We start from the raw sequence: 23,282 nt of genomic DNA on the forward strand, positions 1-23,282 counted from the left end.
AAATCAACCTCAGTACTATCCTGAGAGATGAGGGGGTTTTAAAATGTAAAGATTTTTTACATTCATGATTGAATGACAAATTACAAAACCATGAACTATACTGTATCCTGAAAAGAGTATGAATAAAGTGAACAGTAGACAGCAGAGTAAGGAAAGTGGGTGAGCCATCTTACAAGTGAGGCAGGAAATACCAATATGTCAATTTTTGTTTTACTTTACTGTTCTATTTCTTATCTACAGTACCATAGTGTTGCATTGTTAGTAAAGTTTTAACTTTGGTATCGATACCAGCTTTTAGACCTTGGTACCAAGATAGTTCCAAAGTAAATAACTGACAACTCCCAAATCCCACCCAAGCCCAAACCAGTTTAACTCCCTGGTTTCCCTGGTGCACCACGCACTGCTTCACTCTTCAAATTTGTTTAGTGGAATTCTGTAATGAGAAAATCTCTGTACGTTAACATTATTTTTATTAAATTCGCACACAAGTTTATACAGTCCACACATACCGGTAACAGCGTTTGATGTAACCAGCCCCACATGGGGTTGGTCAGCCCTAGGCCGCCTCTGCATAATTTTAATAGGAAATGGGTAGCATTTAGCAATTAATGCTGGTATTTAGACAAAACTGACACTGAATTAAGTGTTAGATATTGTTAATAATATATAAAGACAATGGCCTGTAATACATATATTTATTTAAATATTAATTTCAATTATTTAATAATTTAGCATTTTATGCACAAAAAAAAAACACAGAACCATTAATTTAAATGGAAATATCTGAAGCATTCCCTAGTCAAAAAATGACCAAATGTTTACTCCAAACACATACAAACAGGACAGCTAAATAATAGTGGTGAAAACTTTCACTTGAATTTCACATTCTATCCTAATTGTAACTTCTAGGTAAGGTAGTTATTTAGAATAAGGAAGACAGAAGCTTCAGGACAAGCATGCTCCACTCACTAATCGTGTTACTGGAGATTGGCAATGTGTTACTTGTTGATCAGCAAATGTGAATGGGAATTTCAGTTTACTCTGTATATACGACAATACTGACCATAAGAACCTCTTAACCTATAAAAGTCTAGACAATTAATACAGTAACAAGACTGTTGTCACTAACCTGTCATCTTTGTTAGGAATTTTGAATTATACTACATAACATTTTTTGCAGAAAGAATTAAGGAATGACTGAATGTTTTAGGCAGTGACTCACGGTAAACTAGCACCCACTGAATGAAAAACAGAATAATTTGCTAAATTAGCTTCCCCTTTAAGTTAACCAGTTTTACAGAACATTGCACAAATAAGTAATATATCAAAAATACATGTAAATCTGTAAAATATTGTAGTGGCCAGCTCATCAGGTTCGAAAAGGAAGAAACACAGAAGAATAAAGTAGGAATCAGAGAACAGTTTACTGGAACAAAAAAAAAGTATGTCTTTGAACTTGAACTATTTATAATTGCCCATAAATGTGTAATTGTTCTGGCCCGAGAGACACCGTTAATCGATACCAAAAAAACAGAGAAAAACATCGACTTCATAAAGCAACAACACCTTCCTTTTTGAACCCTCTTATTTGAGACCACCCCCCAAAAAAAATTGCCTCTATCCCCTCCATTCTGAGTCCCGTCCTCTTTCAGCGTCAATCATACCCCGACTGTCAGTCCTCCACGCTGTTCTCCACCCTCCCTCAATCGAGCCTAACAGTCACTCCCAAGGGCCTTCAACCTGGCCAGGACGATACAATATATGAATAAATCTAAGTTTTTAACTTTGATTAAATATGTTGTTGCCTCGAAAGGAACTCATTTTTACTTTACCTTTAAAGAAATCACTTCTTATTTTTGCCCTGTTTCTGTCTAATTGCTACTCAGATTTGATCAAAATTAAACAAAAAGGCCAAGCATTGAGATGCTTAATATGCCTATGTTTCTGAGCTTCACTGCACTATACATACCTGACTGTAAGTCACTACTGATAGGTTGTTTTGGAGACTGTTTGGTGTTATATTTACAGAGCTGTGAGACAGTCCATTTTGATCCTGCTGGATCTGATCTGATGATGACACCCACGGGCCTCCAGGATCTTTGAGACTGTTGTTATCTCCATCATGCTTGTTCTTCTGAGGAGAAGCGAAAGGGTTGAAGTTGCCCTCTACTTTGCGATGTGGCTGCGTACTAAATTCCGTCTCAAAAGAGGATAATTGTTGTGTTACTCCCAGAAGTCCTCCAACTTCAACGCTCAAGATTACCCAGATGACATCTAATGAGAAAGAGGAAAAGAATGTCACATTTTCAAAGTAATTATATTAATATGAATCAGTACCATTTCAGTATTACGAAGAATAATGGAGTACTGTCCATTAAATAGGCAGAAATCACACTTGGAAATTAATTTTACTTCTGGAGTAATTTAAAGTGAAAGAAAAAAAATGTGTTATGTTTTGTCAAAACTATGAATGATAAGAGGCAAGATTTGGGTTGTTGTTAGCCTGGTTTAGACAGGCAAGATTGGGATGGTGGGGATTGGATGAAGAATCTGTAAGCAAAATTCACACATCTTATTCATGCCTATAATTGTAATTATAAGGGTGACATTTTGCTGAACGAAACATTCCTGACAAGGCTTGACAGTGTAAAGTGTGGATTTCTGCCGAAATCTCCAGATAGGTGTTAATTTGCTTCTCTTGTTTTTGAAGATGAACATTAAAATTAGTAAGCCAGATGAGAAAATGTCTGAATCATATGCAAAAAAAGTTATATTGTACTGTAGTTCTTTGAGATCACACGCAGGGGTGTCGAACTCCGGGCCTGGAGGGAGTGAGCAATTTTCACTGCTAATTAATTCCTTTTCCCTTCATTTCAATAGCCCTGTTTTTAAGGATTCAGTCCTCTGAATTGATTTGTTTCTTCATTAAATGGCAGCTAAACAGAAATGAGACGTGAAACGAGCCAACACATGACCAGCTAAACTGGGATTTCAAACTCCAACCAATTTCACTCCAAACAGTCTCTTAATGAGAAGCTGATTCTTGCTGTTAATTAAGCCCGTTATTTAATTCAATGGCTTGTTGTTGCTCTCATTCTGCCACAGCAGATATTTCCAAATTTGTTGATTTTTCTGTTTGTTCTAAGAACACCGTCAAAATATTTTGGTGACCTGAGAGACCAACCTTACTGAGACCTTCACCTTTCTTTATTTTCAGATATTGTGTGATGAGCACAGGTGAGCAGGTCACGTGGTGGCTTGTTTGTCTCATTATTGTTTGGCTACTAATTAAGGAAAAAGAGACAACTAAGGGGCCTGAGTCAAGTTAATTAAAACTAAAGCAAAAAAAGTTAATTAGCAGTAAAAACGGCTCACTAATGAGGATGGTTAGAATGAAAACATGCAGCCACAGCGGCCCTCAAGGACCGGAGTTCGACACCTGTGAATCATATAGTATTTTTGCAGGAGACCAATTTAATCTTATAACAATAATACTCAATAAGTGGGGATCCTGAAACACAAGGTAATTCCCCTTTTGTAGCTACTGAAATAGCAAAAAATGCAAGGAGTTTCGTTACGGTGTTTAGAAACTAAATAAAATAAAAATATTAATATAATTAAATATATTTCTTGATAAATTAGACATGACAGTTTTATGCATTGCTTAAACAGAAACTGGAAAAACCAGAGGCTTATAATAATTCAAGATGCTTTAATTTCATTACAAAGCAGGAAAGCCAATGGTCTATATGAATTTATCCAGCTGAACTTTACAGAAGGATGTTTGTTAAATTAGTCCCATTAATGATGGCTACAGTGCATTCAGAAAGAATTCAAAACCCTTCACTTTTTTACATTATGTTGACGCCTTACACTAAAATCACTGAAATTAATTTTTTCTCTCATCAAGCAACACTCAATACCCCAGAAAGACATTAATGAAAACAAGATTTTAGAATTTTTTGTAAATTTACTTTTACTCAATGCTTCATTGAAACACAGGACAACAATTACAGTTTGGAGTCTTCTTGAATATGACATGGCAAGCTTTGCATGCCTGGCTATGAGGATTTTCTGCCATTGTCCTTTGCATATCGTATCAGGCCCTGTCAGACTGTAGGTGAACAGCTATTTTAAGGTCTTTCCAGAAATATTCGATTGGGTTAAAGTACAGGCTCTGGCAGGGCTACTTAAGGACATTCACAGAGTTGTCATAAGTGAATCCTGCATTGTCTTTGCTTTGTGCTTAGAATTATTGCCCTGTTGGATAGTGAAACTTCAGCCCAGTCAGAGGTCCAAAGTGCATGGGAGCAGAATTTTATTAAGGATATCTCTATTCCATCCAGTTTTCCCTTGGCCCTCACTAGTTTCTCAGTTCCTTCTGCCGACAAAACAATGGCACAACATTATGTTGCCACCACCTTGCTTCATCATTGGAATGGTATTAAGCAGGTGATGAGCGGTGCCAAGTTTTCTCCAGACATGACACTGAAAATTGAGGCCAAAGAATTCAATCCTGCTTTATCAAACCAGACAACCTTATTTCTTATAATCTGAGATTCCCTACCTGCAAGTTACAAGTGGGCTTTTATCTGTATATCACTCTGGAGAGGCTTCCATCTGAAGACTCTGCCATAAAGCCCAGGATAGCGTTTTGAGTACTGAGAAAAGCGCTATATAAATGTAATGAATTATTATTATTATTATCAATGAAGTGTTGCAGTTAAGTTTCCCTTGTCTTCATACATGTTGTCTGGTGCTCAGCCAGAGTCACCATCACTTTCTTGGTTACTTCTGTTACCAAAGCTCTTCTACCAGATTGCTCAGTTTGGCTGGGCGGACAGTTTAAGGAAGAGTCGTGGTTGCTACAAACGTCTTTGATTAAGAACAATGAAGGCCACTATGCTCTTGGAAACCTTCAGTGTTGGCAGTTTTTATAGCTTTCCCCAGATCTGAAAAAAAACTGTGCTGCACGTTTGACAGGGTGAGTGGCAGCAAGAAAGCCATTCCTTAAAGGACAAAATAAGAAAGTGAGGCCTGCCTGGGCCATGAAATACCAGTTGTGGAATACTGGAAGGAAGTCTTATGAACTGATTAATCAAAATCTGAAATCTTCGATTCATCAGGCAGGTTTGTACGCCATCAGGTTGGTGAAAGGATGGTTCCTCAGTGTGCGACACCAACTATCAAACATGGAGGTGGAAGTGGGATAGTCTGGAATTCTTTTGCTGGAGACAGAGCTGGTGATTTGCTGGTGACTGATATTCTGAATCAAAAGGGTTACCACAGTTTAGCTGTTATATCAGCAAAAGGTGGCTACTTTGATAAATCAAGAAAGTTTATTAAACTTTTATACACTTAATAATTCCTTTACTTGTTTTTTTATTATTTGCCATTGTTTATTTTTTCTATGCTTTGATTTCATTAAACATTAAGACATTAAACTGTGTGCATTTCCATAAAAACTGAAGAGTTCTAAAACTTTTGACCAGTAGTGTATGTCTTTAGTAATGGTTGGAAATAAAGGAAATTATAAGAGAATGAATGGAATAAAATTATCCCTCTGTGTTGGCAATATGGCTTTCTTCTCTACTTATCCACAAATATCATTGCCAATTGTGCTAAGTCTACTAAATCAATTTCACAATACTTCTGGGTTCAAAGTTAACTGGAATATAAGCATTCTATAAACAATTTAGGTGTATGGGAGTCACCATTACAAGAAAATGTAAAGATCTTTTTAAACCTAATTTTTGCAACATGCAAAATGTAAAGAACTTTTTAAACCTATTTTCTGCAACATGCTGGAAACAGGTAGGCAACTCTTCAGCTTTCTCTAGCATGGAGAATAGTCATTCTAAAAATGGATGCTCTTCCAAAATTTCTTCCCCAACCCCCCCCCCACCCCAAGAATACTGCCGTACACACTAATAAATCCTTTTTAAAAAAATATATATATCATTGGCCTAATTGTATGGTAGGCCACATGTTAAAAGGATGACAGTCCAGAGATCAAAAGCATAGAATGGAATGTCATGGCACTGCCACACATTCAACTTTACTACTAGATCACAAATATTCAAAAAAATATAATCAATGGAAGCAGAAAGGCACATGTATAGTTGGCCTTAGAAAAGAAGGTCTTACATCTCTTTGAAGGTTGAGCCTCTGTTCTCTGCAGCACTATTGCAGGAAAATTATATATTCCAGCCGTCCTTAACTTGCATGGTGTTTAATTTATCACGTTTATTAAATGTCTCGGCCTATATTGGTGATATGTTTATGTCCTTTGATTATATCTGTCTGAAATATGAAAACGTCTTGAATAAATTTCTTTTTTTGTTTTAAAAGACAGAACCTTATCAAGAGGAGCCTGCACAGCTTTTCTAATCTTCAATCACAAACAATTTTAAGTATATTTGAGCTGGTAAAGATAAAAAAAGTATCAGCAGTGTTTCAATACTTTATCAATTAATGTCATGTTGTGTACTACTGGATGATTACAGGCTATACTGGTAAATGACTTTTTTGAGTGATATTTAAAACCAGTAGCAGAGCTAAAATCAGGGCGCTCTGGATGCACACAAGGATGACAAGAACCTTTTTCATCAGGCACAATTCCGCCAGTAATAAAATGATCAAGTGTCCACATGTCCACTGCTGCTTCACCACCTGAGGCCACAGGTTCAACACGCCCTCGACCCTCTGCAGTTTGCATATCAGGAGAAGGTAGGAGCGGAGGATGCCATCATCTATATGCTACATCGATCCCTCTCTCACTTGGACAGAGGCAGTGGTGCTGTAAGAATTATGTTTCTAGACTTCTCTAGCGCCTTCAACACAATCCAACCTCTGCTCCTTAGGGACAAGCTGACAGAGATGGGAGTAGATTCATACCTGGTGGCATGGATCGTGGACTATCTTAAAGACAGACCTCAGTATGTGCGTCTTGGGAACTGCACGTCTGACATTGTGGTCAGCAACACAGGAGCGCCACAAGGGACTGTACTTTCTCCGATCCTGTTCAGCCTATATACATCGGACTTCCAACACAACTCGGTGTCCTGCCACATGCAAAAGTTCGCTGATGACACTGCTATCGTGGGCTGCATCAGGAGTGGGCAGGAGGAGGAGTATAGGGACCTAATCAATGACTTTGTTAAATGGTGCGACTCAAACCACCTACACCTGAACACCAGCAAAACCAAGGAGCTGGTGGTGGATTTTAGGAGGCTCAGACCCCTCATGGACCCTGTGATCATCAGAGGTGACTGTGTGCAGATGGTGCAGACCTATAAATACCTGGGAGTGCAGCTGGATGATAAATTAGACTGGACTGCCAATAAAGATGCTCTGTGTAAGAAAGGACAGAGCCAGCTATACTTCCTTAGAAGGCTGGCGTCCTTCAACATCTGCAATAAGATGCTGCAGATGTTCTATCAGACGGTTGTGGCGACCGCCCTCTTCTACACGGTGGTGTGCTGGGGAGGCAGCATTAAGAAGAAAGACGCCGCACGCCTGGACAAACTGGTGAGAAAGGCAGGCTCTATTGTTGACATGGAGCTAGACAGTTTGACATCTGTGGCAGAGCGACGGGCGCTCAGCAGGCTCCTATCAATTATGGAAAATCCACTGCATCCACTAAATGGTGTCATCTCTAGACAGAGGAGCAGCTTCAGCGACAGACTGCTGTCACTGTCCTGCTCCACTGACAGACTGAGAAAATCATTCCTCCCCCAAACTATGCGATTCTTCAATTCCACCCAGGGGGGTAAACGTTAACATTATATAAAGTTATTGTCTGTTTTTTTACCTTCATTATTATCAATCTTTAATTTAATATTGTTTTTTGTATCAGTAAGGTGCTGCTGGAGTATGTGAATTTCCCCTTGGGATTAATAAAGTATCTATCTATCTATCTATGCCGTAATCACCAAAGGGCAGAAAATTCGAGGAAATGATTGCATGTCCACAGGCTGAAATTACCAAGGAGAATGCCCACAGTTCAAGAGCATGATCAACTGTCAACGTGCTAAAACCACAAAGGTGGACCCCAAAATCCAAAGCTGGATGAAACAATCAAGTGTCTACACACCAACATAACCAGAAAGGAAAATAATGAAACGATAAGAGTGTCTGCACATGAAGAGAAAAAGTGGAAAATGACACACTGCATGAAACAATCAGGTATCTGCTCACTGCACTGATAAAAGTATGATTGACTGTGAAGGAGCTCTATTTATTGCATCATCCAGGGGCCTCTTAGTTAGGGATTATCTCAAACAAACAATGAGCAGAATTCACTTACTCATGACATTCTTCATCAATCTGTACAAAACACATAATCCATCCATCCATCCATCCATTTTCCAACCCGCTGAATCCGAACACAGGGTCACGGGGGTCTGCTGGAGCCAATCCCAGCCAACACAGGGCACAAGGCAGGAACCAATCCTGGGCAGGGTGCCAACCCACCACAGGACACACACAAACACACCAAGCACACACTAGGGCCAATTTAGAATCACCAATCCACCTATCCTGCATGTCTTTGGACTGTGGGAGGAAACCGGAATACCCGGAGGAAACCCACGCAGACATGGGGAGAACATGCAAACTCCACGCAGGGAGGTCCCGGGAAGCGAACCGAGGTCCCCAGATCTCCCAACTGCGAGGCAGCAGCGCTACCCACTGCGCCACCGTGCCGCCCACAAAACACATAATTCATTTCTAAAATTGTACGTCACACATTTTTCTACATTTAAATTATTCAAGATACAGTATATCAATGACTATACCCTAATTGTGAAAAATACCATGTAGCTTGCACCTTGCTAGGTCATTATGTTTCAGTATAGTCTAAAATTAAGTCCATTATGGGGGAAAGATATTTGTTTGAGTGACACAGAGTATTAAATTTACTATAATTCCTAATCCTCTAATGGTAATGTTTGGAGTACAGATTATTGAGAAACTCGTGGTGTTCTCTTATGCTAAAATGTTTAGTGCTCCAATTAATTTTGCTTAACTAGAAGAATCACAATGAATCCTTTATAACTGTTTGGAAAATTTTCATGTTATCTACGAAAAATCTCATTTTCTTTGTGTGGAACAATGGAGATTTTTCTTCAGAATTGGGCAAAACTTTATCAATATTATTGTAAAATAAGTCTGTTGGGATCCTGGTTAATTTTCTCTTGAATTGTTGGTGTTTTAATTAATATAAGAAACTAGGGCTGGGCAATTAATCGAAAAGTAATCGAAATCGACATTCAGAACCTATAATCGATCAAATTTTTCCAGGTCGATTATTTCGATTACTTTCCCTTTAAAAACACTACCGCGTGTGGAGTCATGTGAGCCCGCTCCGTTATGTTACGTTATTCCGCCGACATGTCGAGCATGGAGAGCTTAAACACTGACACACCTGAGCAACAAGAGCAGCTTGTACCAAAGAAAAACGCAGTCTCCCTCATTTGGACACATTTTGGCTTCAGTAAGGATGACATCGAACAAAATGAAGTCAGATGTAGACACTGTAGAAAAACAGTTTCGACGCCCAAAGGTAACACCACCAATTTGTTTCAACACTTGAAGCACAATCACATTACTGAATATGAACAGCGCATGGCTTAAAAAAAACAAAAAGAGACTGACAAGCGCCCAGCAACAAGTGCCTCCGCAAAGCAGATGTCGATAACACAAGCGTTCACAAATGCCACACAGTATGAGAAGAGTTCAAGCAGATGGAAAGAAATAACTGACGCTATTTGTTATTACATCGCAAAGGATATGACTCCCTTGGCTACAGTGGAGCGAAGCGGGTTTAAACACCTCATTAAAACTCTCGACAGAAGATACACTGTGCCATCGCGATCACATTTTTCTAAAACTGCGCTGCCAGACATGTACAAGACATGTTGTAAAAATGTAGCTGCTGAACTGAAAAATGTTCAACACTTTGCAGCCACATCTGATCTCTGGTCAAGTAGGATGATGGACCCATTCTTGAGCCTTACTTTGCACTACATTGACAATGATTGGAAGCTGCGCCAGAGATGCCTTGAGACGGCATATTTTCCAGCCAATCACACGGCAGATATGATTGCGCAAGGTCTGAAAGATATGCTTTCTGAAAGTTGACCTCGCGGAAGAAAAACTTTCAGCCATTACAACAGACAACGGTGCTAATGTTGTCAAAGCTGCTGTGCTTAATGGATGGTTACGGCAGCAGTGTTTTGGACACCGCCTACACCTTGCAATTGGTAAGTACACGTCAGCTTAATTAAATATAATGGCATAAAAGCAAAAGAGGTCATTAGGAAGCTTTTTTAAAGGGAGTGAGGCAACACCTTCAGCAAGTTCAGTTACACCCACTCTGTCACTTCAGCAATCGCTAGAAGCAGAGATAAGCAGCTATTTGGTGTCCCCCATGCTGGATAGTGAGGCAAATCCACTGGACCGGTGGAGGAAGCATCATGTACACTTTCCCACTCTAAGTAAGGTGGCAAAAAAGTATCTCTGCATACCAGCTACTAGCTCCCCATCAGAGCGGGTTTTCAGTTCGGGCGGAAACATTGTTACATGCCTCAGGTCCTGCCTGAAACCTGAAAAGGTTAACATGCTCGTGTTTCTTAGTAAGAACTTAACATGAATTTACTCTAATATAGTGACATGACAAGATCGCTAAGATCACCTCATGCAACAGTGTTTATAGAGAGTTCTATTTTCATTACAACATTAAAATATTTGTTTACAGAAGATGCAAGAAATGCACTGTTTAAAATATTATTTACAGGATATATAAGAGTTATTTTATTTAGAAGAGATACTGTTTATTTTCTACTTTTAATAAGAAAAACATTGAAAATAATTTATTTTGTTTCCAAAAGTGCAAGTTATTTATTTTTACTTTTTTTATAAGAACAAAGTGACTGTTCGTTTTAGGCAATGTGTGCTTTAATTTCAGTTGTTCAACATTGATGTTCAATAAATAATCACAGATAGAAGATAGTGTGTTTCCTTCAATTATTTTAAAATCAAGTAATGCACCCTTCATTCAAAAATCTCTCACTTGTAATATGTGAGCATATTTACTGTACAAAACTTGTCAGTGAACTATGAGGGCAAAAAATAAATAAATAAATAAATAAAATAATCGTTCATGAATCGTAATCGAGTTAAAATGTTCAATTAATCGAGATTTTGATTTTAGGCCAAATCGCCCAGCCCTATAAGAAACTATAATATAATGGGCTTCATGGTTTTAAATGGCTCTCTATCCTGTTAAGGAAGGGGTGTCAAGTGATGACTATGATTAATGTATCTTAACTCTTTCCTTGGTATGTCACAATTGTTTACATTTATGACTGGACTGTTTTTTTTCCCCCATGTAGTGGTGTGTTTGATCACTTATAAAACACATTTGATATATAACATTTAAAGAAATGAAAAGACAAAAACACTAAGAAACAAGAATCATGAAAAGCAATGAATTCCTGTGTAGTCAAAATATAAATCTTAACTAAAAGGTTGATGTTAAATAAATAGATAAATAAATAAATTCATTTATGAACAAATAAAAAAAAAATCATATGCTTATTTAAATGTGTCTATTAAAAGCATTCATTTAATTCCTTGTAAGGAAAATGTAGTTACAGATATCACTCCAAGATGGAAATAATTAGAATGTTTAAAGTGTGTCACCTAGTGATCAAAACCTGAATTACTTGCATAAACCAGTCAAGTTTATTTTGGTAAGTATTAGCTTATCATGAGTAATTGTATCCATTGATAATTTGAACCATTAATAATCACTAGTACTTTAATGTATTAAAAGCCATATTTGTAAATAAACATAATGCATTATGAAAAACAAAACCTACTGTGTTATGACAAGTATTAACTAAAAGTCAAATACTATATATTAATCAATGAATGAATTATCTTAGTGTTAATACATCATAAAAAGGAGAAAATGCTAAATACTAAAAGTGAAAAAACTATTCAAACAAAACCATGTAAATCATTAAAAATATATATGATTTTGCATGCAACACAGAAATGTTGAATTTGCAAATCAATATTTACTTAATTTCAATTACCAAAAAAACTTTTTTTTATTCCTCCAAATATTATCGAGTTAGCAGCACTGGAGATATTAACTCACACACACTCCTATCTATCTACTACATACAGTTAGGTCCATAAATATTTGGACAGAGGCAATTTTTTTCTAATTTTGGTTCTGTACATTACCACAATGAATTTTAAATGAAGCAACTCAGATGCAGTTGAAGTGCAGACTTTCAGCTTTAATTCAGTGGGGTGAACAAAACGATTGCAAAAATATGTGAGGCAACTAGAGCATTTTTTTAACACAATCCCTTCATTTCAGGGGCTCAAAAGTAATTGGACAATTGACTAAAAGGCTATTTCATGGGCAAGGTGTGGGCAAGTCTGTTGTTATGTCATTATCAATTAAGCAGATAAAAGGCCTGGAGTTGACTTGAGGTGTGGTGCTTGCATGTGAAAGATTTTGCTGTGAACAGACAACATGCGGTCAAAGGAGCTCTCCATGCAGGTGAAAGAAGCCATCCTTAAGCTGCGAAAACAGAAAAAACCCATCCGAGAAATTGCTACAATATTATGAGTGGCAAAATCTACAGTTTGGTACATCCTGAGAAAGAAAGCAAGCACTGGTGAACTCAGCAACACAAAAACACCTGGACATCCACGGAAGACAACAGTGGTGGATGATCACAGAATCATTTCCATGGTGAAGAGAAACCCCTTCACAACAGCCAACCAAGTGAACAAGAGGGGGTAGGCGTATCGACATCCAAGTCTACCATTAAGAGAAGACTGCATGAAAGTAAATACAGAGGGTGCACTGCAAGGTGCAAGCCACTCATAAACCTCAAGAATAGAAAAGCTAGATTGGACTTTGCTAAAGAACATCTAAAAAAACATTCTTTGGACAGATGAAACCAAGATCAACCACTACCAGAATGATGGCAAGAAAAAAGTATGGAGAAGGCGTGGAACAGCTCATTAGGGCTGCACGATTAATCTTTTTTTTCTCATGATAACGATATTTATGACTCACGATCAGTTAATAAATATCGTCGCAATTTTACAGTATAAAGACCAAACTGTTTTTTATGGGCTGAGTTTACGGATTGGACTGCGTCACTATGACGTTACTGCATCTAGATTGCAAGCGCTTTCTGAAGCAGTAGAAGTCAATAGCAGCAATAACAGTCAGTCAGAATAAACATATGATGGCGGAGCAACGTGCAGAAGTGCGATCGTTAGTTCCTAAAAAGGGGTCATACTCAGTTGTCTGGAACTATTTCGATTTCGAGGAATGTGATGTTGATCAGGTACGAGTCTTGTGCAAACTTTGCTCCTGTTCCGTCCAAACGTCCCAAGGTAACACAACAAACCTCATCAACCACCTTAAAAGCCACCACAAAGTACACTATCAAGAATTTCAACGACTGAAGGCACAAACAGCAACAACAAAAAATTACCAGCCATCCACAACACAGACAACAATATCAGGGACATTGTTCAACGCAATACCATATCTGCCTAGCCAGTACCGCCGCTCCCTATACGCAGAGTACGCAGTCTGCGTAGGGCACCAACTCCCAGGGGGGCACCATCCCAGCTGCTCAAAAAAATCGTTTTTATATATTATAATAATAAATTAATATTAATAATATACATATACAAATAAACAAAAATATAAACGTATATATTGCATTTTACGGTGAACGCAGAGTAGGCTAAGCACACGTGATGACGCGCGTGCCCTCACCTCTGTACCCAAATCTCTGGATTGCTCTGCGCATAGCAGTGACGCTCCCTGTAACTGTTGCCTCTGCTGAGCGAAGTTTTTCTAAAATGAAGCTCATCAAAACGTACTTGCGCTCATCTATGGCACAAGAGCGCATGAGTGGTCTGGCAATTGTCAGCATCAACTCTGAATTAGCAAAGGCTTTATCATATGAAGAGCTCATTTACGACTTTGCCTCAAGAAAAAGCAGAAGTGTGCCTTTGTAAATTTTGAACTTTGGAAAGCTCCAGCAGATGACAGTGTTGATTTTATTTCAGTTTATTATTGTTTATTTTATTTATTATGTTTTATTTAAAGTGTAATTTTAGTTTGTATTTTTTGCTGTAGAGCTACAATTGTAATTTATAAATGATACAATTTATTTATGTATTTACTTTTATTTGAATAAAGTTCTATTTTGGCCCCTATAGTAGGTGTTTTTTTTATTATTTTATTTTTACTTCCGTAATATTTGGGGGAGGGGGCACAAAAGTAAATTTCTGCTTAGGGCACCCATTTGGCCAGCAGCGGCCCTGTGCCTAGCTCGCAAAGACACCGGGAAATAACAGAGGCGATCACGTACCATAGAGCCAAGGATATGTGTCCAATAACCACCGTGAGCAGTGAGGGGTTTAACAAAATGATCGCAACACTTGATAAAAGATATAGCATTCCCTCACGCAACCATTTTTCCAATGTTGCGCTGCCCTCGCTGTATGCGAAATGCCGAAAAGAAATAGAAAGAGAAATTCTCAGGCTCGGCCTTGAATATTTTGCTGCCACGACCGACTTATGGTCAAGCAGAACTGCGGAACCGTATTTGAGCTTGACAGTTCATTTTATTGACAGCGAGTTTGAGATGAAAAGCAAGTTTTTGCAAACTTCGTTTTTCCAACAAGACCATACAGTGGAGTTTATTGCAGTGGGCCTCAAAGAAGAGATGTCCGCTTGGGGCTTGGTGGAAGAAAGACTTGTGTGCATCACAACGGACAACGTAGCTAATATGACTAGGGCAGCATCTGTGAATAACTGGCCGAGGCTACACTGCTTTGGTCACAGACTTCATTTACCAAAGGAATAATCGTCATTATTAATCGTGATAAAAATTTTGAGCAAAATAATCGTGATAATCATTTTTTCTGTTATCGTGCAGCCCTACAGCTCATTATCCAAAGCATACCACATCATCTGCAAAACACGGTGGAGGCAGTGTGATGGCTTGGGCGTTCATGGCTGAAAGTGGCACTGGGACACTAGTGTTTATTGATGATGTGACACAGGACAGAAGCAGCCGAATGAATTCTGAGGTGTTCAGAGACATACTGTCTGTTCAAATCCAGCTAAATGTAGTCAAATTGATTGGGGGGCGTTTCATGATACAGATTTACAATGACCCAAAACATACAGCCAAAGCAACCCAGGAGTTTATTAAAGCAAAGAAGTGGAAAATTCTTGAATGGCCAAGTCAGTCACCTGATCTTAACCCAATTGAGCATGCACTTCACTTGTTGAAGACTAAACTTCAGACAGAAAGGCCCACAAACAAACAGCAACTGAAAGCCGCTGCAGTAAAGGCCTGGCACAGCATTAAAAAGGAGGAAACCCAACATCTGATGATGTCCATGAGTTCAAGACGTCAGGCTGTCATTGCCAGCAAAGGGTTTTCAACCAAGTATTAGAAATGAACATTTTATTTCCCGTTATTTAATTTGTCCAATTACTTTTGAGCCCCTGAAATGAAGGGATTGTGTTAAAAAAAATGCTTTAGTTGCCTCACATTTTTATGTAATCGTTTTGTTCACCCCACTGAATTAAAGCTGAAAGTCTGCACTTCAACTGCATCTGAGTTGTTTCATTTAAAATTCATTGTGGTAATGTACAGACCCAAAATTAGAAAAAAAAGTTGTCTCTGTCCAAATATTTATGGACCTAACTGTATACAGTGCCATGAAAAAATATTGGCCCCTTCCTGAAATTCTCTATTTTTTGCTAATTGTTGCCAATCTCCAACAAATTTAGCATCATATATAAGACAACCTGAGTAAACACAACACGGTTTCAAATGGTCATTTGATTTATTGAAGGAAGACAGTTCAGCAACATCTATCTCACCCATGTGAGAAAGTAATTGCCCCCTAAGCTTAATACTTGGCCATGCCACCTTTAGCGGTATATTTCCTGTAGGCGGCGATAGCTCCCTAGTTGGAATAAGTTCTTTTGTAATTGCAGTGTTTTAAGTAACCCGAAACTATACAGATATAATATTAAAAGGTGATATCTCTCCCATAGTGATATGGTGTTAAGAAATCACATAAGCCAAAATTCCTTAGATTTCTTTAATGATGATTTACGTGGCATTACAAACGAAGGAAGCCATAGCAAGACAATTACCAAGGTGGGATCTTGATGTATACAGTCTGCCATTTTTCGGCGTTGCAATGGAAGGATTTTCAGGATGGATGACGTTATCACCTATCTGTCCGTCAGCTTCAAAGTATTTGGCTGCTGTTCAAGTCTTTTACACTGTTTTCTCCGCGTGCAGGCCCTTACTTAGGTTCCAAACAAGGCAAGGAGAGGATTCAATTTCATCTCTAACATACAGAAATAGTACAATGCCCATTTTTGCAGTTGTACCTTCTCTTTTCAAATGCTTGCCTAGCAGTTCTAAATGCTAAGAGCCCCTGTGTGCTAACTTTGGCCTGGCCTGTACATGTGAGTGGATTATAAAGTAATTTTTGTACAGAGCACAGTGACATTAAAACTTATATTCTGATTACACGGTAACAATAGCAATCATACACTTCCAGTAACAGGAGATCAGTCTTTGGCATTGATGCGGAGAACTTTTAGCCCACTCTTCTCTTCAGAAATGTTTAAAATTTAGCCAAATTGAAGGGGTTTTGATAGGGTGCTCCAATTAGGTTTTTTATGTCCAATATCAATTGCCGATGTCAACTTACTGGATCAGGTTTTGTTTGCGTCCCCCACCCCCAGTGTACCAACTGGACATTCTTAATTCTTTAGGTATAATTATAAATATAGATTATCATTTTAATTATGTAGTTCTTGGTATGTACCAAAATATATACTGTATGACACAAATAATAGACACAGCAAAAACCTTTAAAAACGCAGCAAATCTATCAAGTGTTCATAAGATGTTTAACATGAAGATACAAGACGAACATGCTTAAAAAGATTTCATGTGAAACAAACTTTTGCTGTTAAACTAACAAGCCTTATGTTTACTAAGCAGCAATTTCAAATTCTTCTTAACTTCTTATATTCTACTTGAAGATGTAAGCCGCTGTATTTAACAGAAGTTTGTTTACTGTCCAAACTCAGAAAAGCAGAGGTTCTTGTAATTAAATAACAAAATAAAAAGGCCTGAATTCATTAAAGTTGCTTTTCTTGCCGTTTGTCCTATTGCACAGGACCACTCCTCCAATTTCTTTTTCTCAGTTTATTACTCCACTTTCTTTAATGTAGAGGCTAACATCCGGTCTTTTCACTCTCTCGCCCTCCCTCCCTCACTCTCTGGTTAGGTTGGCCTTGCTCATCTCTTTTTACAGGAAGTTTGCAGAAAAACACATGCTTCAACTACTGTACTGTAACACCTCAGGTAAAGGAGCACTACAACTAAATTACCATAAAGCGTCAAAAACCAGATACTGAAAAAATGGTTTTTATGATCAGCCAATCTCCCATTCACCAATTGAGTCCTTTCGTGGTGAAAATCAGCGAATTTAAATCAAGTCATCACCAGTTTTTGACTATGAACTGCCCATTTAAAGTTTTGCCATAACATCTCAATGGGGTTCAAGTAAGAACTTTGAGAATGCCATTCTAAAACCTTAATATTGTTTTCTTTCTACCATTCAGTGGTGGACTTGCACTTGTGCTTCAGATCATTGTCATGCTGCATTACCTAACTGTGCTTCAGCTTGAGATTACAGACTGATAACTTGCATTCACTTTCAGCACTTTCTGGTAGAAAGCTGAATGCATGCTCTTCTCAGTTATTGCAAATTAACAAGGCCCCTAAGCAGCCAAGCATACCCAGAGCATCACACTACCACAACCATGTTTGACTATGGGCATGATGTTCTTATTGTGGAAAACTGTGTTAGCTTTACACCTGATGTAATGGGACTTGTGTCTTCCAAATAGTTTCACTTTTGATTCATCAGTCCACAGAACATTATCACAAAGGTTCCAGGGGTAATCAAGATGTTTATGGGAAATGTTAGATGAGCCTTTATCTGATTTTGTAAATTGGATGAAACTATGCTTCTTCCCATTTGACATTTTACCAATTTCTTAAAAATGTAATTCATTCTATTGGGCCTAGTGTATTGTGCATAATTAACATCTCATTGATTTCTGGCTATGTCCCTGCTTACTTTAGACATGCCATTCTTCAGCCTCTTCTAAAGAAATCAAATATTGATGGTTAATTGACTCAAAACTACAGCTCTGTTCTAAACTGCATTTTATGGCAAAGATCTTAGAAAAAAGTATTAACAACCATCTTAGCCCTTGAGAAAAACAACATCTATACTAATAAAAGGCAAAGCCCTCACTGACTCACTCACTCACTCATCACTAATTCTCCAACTTCCCGTGTAGGTGGAAGGCTGAAATTTGGCAGGCTCATTCCTTACAGTTTACTTACAAAAGTTAGGCAGGTTTCATTTCGAAATTGTACACGTAATGGTCATAACTGGAACCTCTTTTTTGTCCATATACTGTAATGGAGTGCAGCTCGATGGCCGTGGGGGGCGGAGTCGCGTATCGCGTCATCACGCCTCCTACGTAATCACGTGAACTGAATACAAGGAACAGCCACAAACAGCGCTGAAGAAAACATTCATTACACAATTGAGAAGGCAGTGAAACAATAAGAAGCAAGCACGGTGTAAACCATAAGTTTAAATTAAGTTTATAGAAACGCTCCCCCTGCCGTTTGCAATACCATATTCGCGAGATACAAGTTTAATGAGAAGACACGAGGTATAAACAAGACTTTGGATCACTTTGAAACAGAGTTAAAATTGCTGTAGCGAGAAACTTTTAAGTGCCGGGTCTTAGCTAACATTAAATAAAGCCGTGGACATCGCAACATCACACAAGAGAGCGGCTCACATGAACTGACTGAACACAGCACGAGTGATCACTTCAATGAATCAAACCTGCTCAAACAACACATTACACAATTGATAAGGTACGAAAAGAATATGAAGCGACTGACGCATACAGGCATAAAATAAGTTCATAGACCTACAAAAGATTGCCATTTTTCTCCTGTACAACTATACGTTGCGTTCTCAACAGTAAGCTTCCACAGCTTGGTCATATTCCAACTGGAGTGCTCAACTGACAACGTGGTATACAAAGACAACTATAACAATCGTAATAAACGAACAATGAAACAACGGAGAACCCGTGCATTAGATAAAAAGGCTGCTTCCTTGGCAAAGCAAGGAAAAAGGATGGCCTTATATGGTGTTCGTTTATAAAAACAATCGTAACAGACGAACAATAAACCACTACAGAACCGCAAAGCAAGCAGAAAGGACGGACTTATATGGCATTCGTTTATAAAACAGCGGAGAAGCTGTGTAAAGACAGCTTCACAAAAAAACAGATCCTTAACAAATTGTTGTTGGTATATTTTCACTCAGTTTAAAAAGGTTTTCTTTTCTTCTTAATAAGAATTTAAAAGCAGTACTTCGCAGCTGCAAAGCGTGGGGATTTTGAAATATATATATATATATATATATATATATATATATATATATATATATATATATATGTTACGGCCAAAACCCGAAATTGGCGAAAGCGGGAAATGTCCGGCCAAATCTGGAAATGGCCAATGTCGCTGTAAATTGACCGGCCAATGTCCAACCTTTTCCTCGATTTCGGGATTTGGCCAGCCAGTTTGCGAAATGGCATGGGGCGATCGGCCAAAGTCGGAAGGAAAAAGGCATGAGCAGCGATTTGTTGCGCACTTAGTAGTGCAATTGCGTTGAGTGTAGCCTTGGTGGCTAATGTTCAGAAAGCGGACGCCACTTGGTTGTTTCACAATAATTAAGATCAGGTATATAAGTAGATTTCACATTTCTGTTATCATTTTAGCAATAAAATAGTGACTTAACATCAGGGACCTATTTTATTGACCTTAAGGTTAGTGTTTGGGCGAGGGGAAGGCCGTCTCAAGTGGCGTCTGCTTTGCTGAACAAGACCCACCTTGAGCAGTTTCTCGTGCAGAATGGAAAACTCACTTCTGAATCTGCATCTGAAAACTTTTAAGCATCTTCGCACCTTGAGCAGACAGTCTTACATCAGCACATCGGATTTTGACCAGGGAGTTCTCGCCACTTCGCGAAATGGCTGACCAAAGTAGCATATATGCCAGTCATTTCTAGTACTTCGGACTTTGGCCACACCTCGCGGCCAAAATGCGAAATGGCCGGTCAATTCGGGAACTGGCTGAACTACAGGTTTTGGCCGTAACATATATATGTGAATGAATGTATGTATATGTATATATATATATATATATATATATATATATATATATATATATATGTAGATATGTATATATATACACGTGTATATATATGTAGATATGTATATATATGTGTATATATATGTAGATATGTATATATATGTGTATATATACGTAGATATGTATATATATGTATGTATGTGTGTGTGTGTATATACATATATATATGTATGTGTATGTATGTATGTGTATATGTATATATGTATATGTGTATATGTATGTGTTATATATATATATATATATATATATATATATATATATATATATATATATGTGTGTGTGTATCTGTGTATATGTATATATGTATATATATGTTTATGTGTGTCTGCGTATATATATATATATATATATATATATATATATATATATATATATATAACAGCAAAACTCATAACAATGACAACACAATTACATTGGCAATCATGTTATGTTATTTTTAAAATGTTTCCTTTTCTTTTTCATAACCTCTTTAACACTCTACTTCTCCGCTGCGAAGCGCGGGTATTTTGCTAGTTTAAGATAAATTTCAGTCTGGTTTCCGTAGAATGCACTCAGCCAAGATGGTTCTTCTCAGTGTCTCTAATAAAATTCTAAAGCATCAGGATGCAGATGAATACTCTGAGCTGGTGTTGCTGGATCAAAAAGCTACATTTGACACAGTTATTCATCATGTCCTGATAGAGAGATTGAGAGACAACTGTAGACACATCTTGGTCAGCACTGCAATGGTTCTTTCTTATCTGTCTCACATGAATTTCTCTGTTGCTGCTGGTAATTATGACTTATATCATCTGCTACTCTTCCCTGTGGTGAGCCCCAAGGTTCTTTTCTGGGGCCTATTTTGTTTGCCTTCTATTTAATTGTCCTTGGTCATTTTTGAGCACTTTTAAACGCTTATTATACCGCTGCTCTGCTGATAATTTACAGTTAATCTATTTTAAACCGTAACATGTTGTAATGTTACCTATTTTGCATGACTGCATGAATGATATAAAAATTTGGATGGTTGCTAATTACTTTCAACTAAATACTGAAGTACTAGGGTGTTGTACCGTGTTTAGCCATTATGAATGTAGAGAAAAGCCAAGCAAAATGACCACCTTTTATTGGCTAACTAAAAAGATTACAATATGCAAGCTTTCGAGGCAACTCAGGCCCCTTCTTCAGGCTGAAGAAGGGGCCTGAGTTGCCTCGAAAGCTTGCATATTGTAATCTTTTTAGTTAGCCAATAAAAGGTGTCATTTTGCTTGGCTTTTCTCTAACTAAATACTGACAAAAGGAAAATTTTAATTTCTGCAACTGACAGTTTTACCCTAAGGTTTTAGATAACCTAGGCTTTGTTTCCTCTTTTTTAATATCCACTGTCAGAAACTTAGAAGTCTCTTTTGGCCAGACACTGACCTGACTGAAGTCATAGTCTTGCTGTTTCCACTACACAAACTCAGACAAATCGTTTCCCAGAGCTGGAGAAAACACTGCATGTATTTGTGTTTTCTTGTCTTGATTACTATTAAGTCTCTGTTCATGTGCTTAAATTCTCAATCGATCACGTACAGATGGTTTCAGAATTAGCATTTGGAGATCATAGCTCTTATGGTGATGCGCTGGACTCCCAGGGTTTTAGAGATTACATTGTAACCCTTTCCCAACAGATATATTTCAGTAATTTTCTCTCAGGTCTTCTAGAACCTCTTGTGATTGAGGCATATAGTGTGCTGTATGTTAAGAATTTTTAATCAATTTCACATTGCTGGAAAGGATCTATTTTAGTGATGTTTAATATTAAATAGGGCTGGCAGAAATCAAGCTTAGGTGTGTCTAGTCTAGTTTAGCCTGTTACCATTTAAAATTAATTCCTTGATTGACTGAGCCACTAATGTGTAAATGTAATTGCACCCTAAGTGATATAGGTGTTGGTGAATTTTTTTGAGCAAAAATAGAGAACATCTGAAAGGGGCAATACTTTTTCATGGCACTGAAAATTAGTCTCAGATTCTATACTTTTAATGCTTTACACAAAGTATATCAAAATGAAGACAAATGAGCATTCAAAACAAGTCAGAGATATAATTATAGAGAAGCACATATCTGCAGAATGGCACATGACCAACTCAGAGGCACTGAAAATACCACAGAACTCAGATCAGTGTGTCATACAGAAGTGGATAAAATATGAAACTACAGCTATGATGCCTGGGTCAGACTGCCCCTCTAACCTGAGTTGGCAAACAAGAAAAAGTTTGTTACAGAAGCTACTGTGACACCAATCGTCACTAACTGAGAGGCTGAAGTCAAGATATGTTGATTGGAGAGAATTTTTACAGCCCAATAATCTTCATGGCATTGCAAAGAATTAGCACTGGTTAAAAATAAAATAAAAATTCTTTCCACAGACTAGCAACACCATCACCATTGTAAAATGTGGTAGTGTGACTTTGTAGGGATGCTTTCAACAGTAGGACTGGTAATCTGATTAGGATTGATAGGAAGATGAATTATCCATAGTACAATATAGATCCTGGAGTAAGGCCTACTCCCCCTGCCTGAAAGTCTAAACTGGGGAAAAAGTTTATTTTTCAACTTCACCATGACTCAAAATACACTGCCAGAGTGGAGTGTCACAAAACAAAGAAAACTGACCTTAACCCACCAAACATCTGCAGCAGTGTGGCCTAAAAATTGCTGCCCAACACTGCTCTCCAAGTAACCTAGAATAGTTGGAGAAATTCTGAAGGAAGAATGGGAAAATAATCCTCCATCGTGTTGTGCAAAATTAATGGAGACTTCTCCAAAAAAAAAACTCTGCTATAACAGAGGTTATATAACAAACTGAATGGGATGAATACTTTTAAAATGCTGACATTT

The 23,282-nt window shown here is 37.9% G+C and overlaps 1 protein-coding gene across 1 annotated transcript in view; it reads right to left on the bottom strand.

Moving 5' to 3' along the window:
• Positions 1 to 23,282, bottom strand: part of ilrun (inflammation and lipid regulator with UBA-like and NBR1-like domains) — a 98,954-nt gene that overhangs the window by 12,707 nt on the left and 62,965 nt on the right. Inside the window, exon 4 of the mRNA XM_028797010.2 lies at positions 1,970 to 2,274. Coding sequence (XP_028652843.1) covers positions 1,970 to 2,274 — 305 coding nt within the window. The remainder of the gene's footprint in view (positions 1 to 1,969; positions 2,275 to 23,282) is intronic.

The sequence above is a fragment of the Erpetoichthys calabaricus genome, chromosome 3 (assembly GCF_900747795.2).
Source record: "Erpetoichthys calabaricus chromosome 3, fErpCal1.3, whole genome shotgun sequence".
Lineage (NCBI taxonomy): Eukaryota > Metazoa > Chordata > Cladistia > Polypteriformes > Polypteridae > Erpetoichthys > Erpetoichthys calabaricus.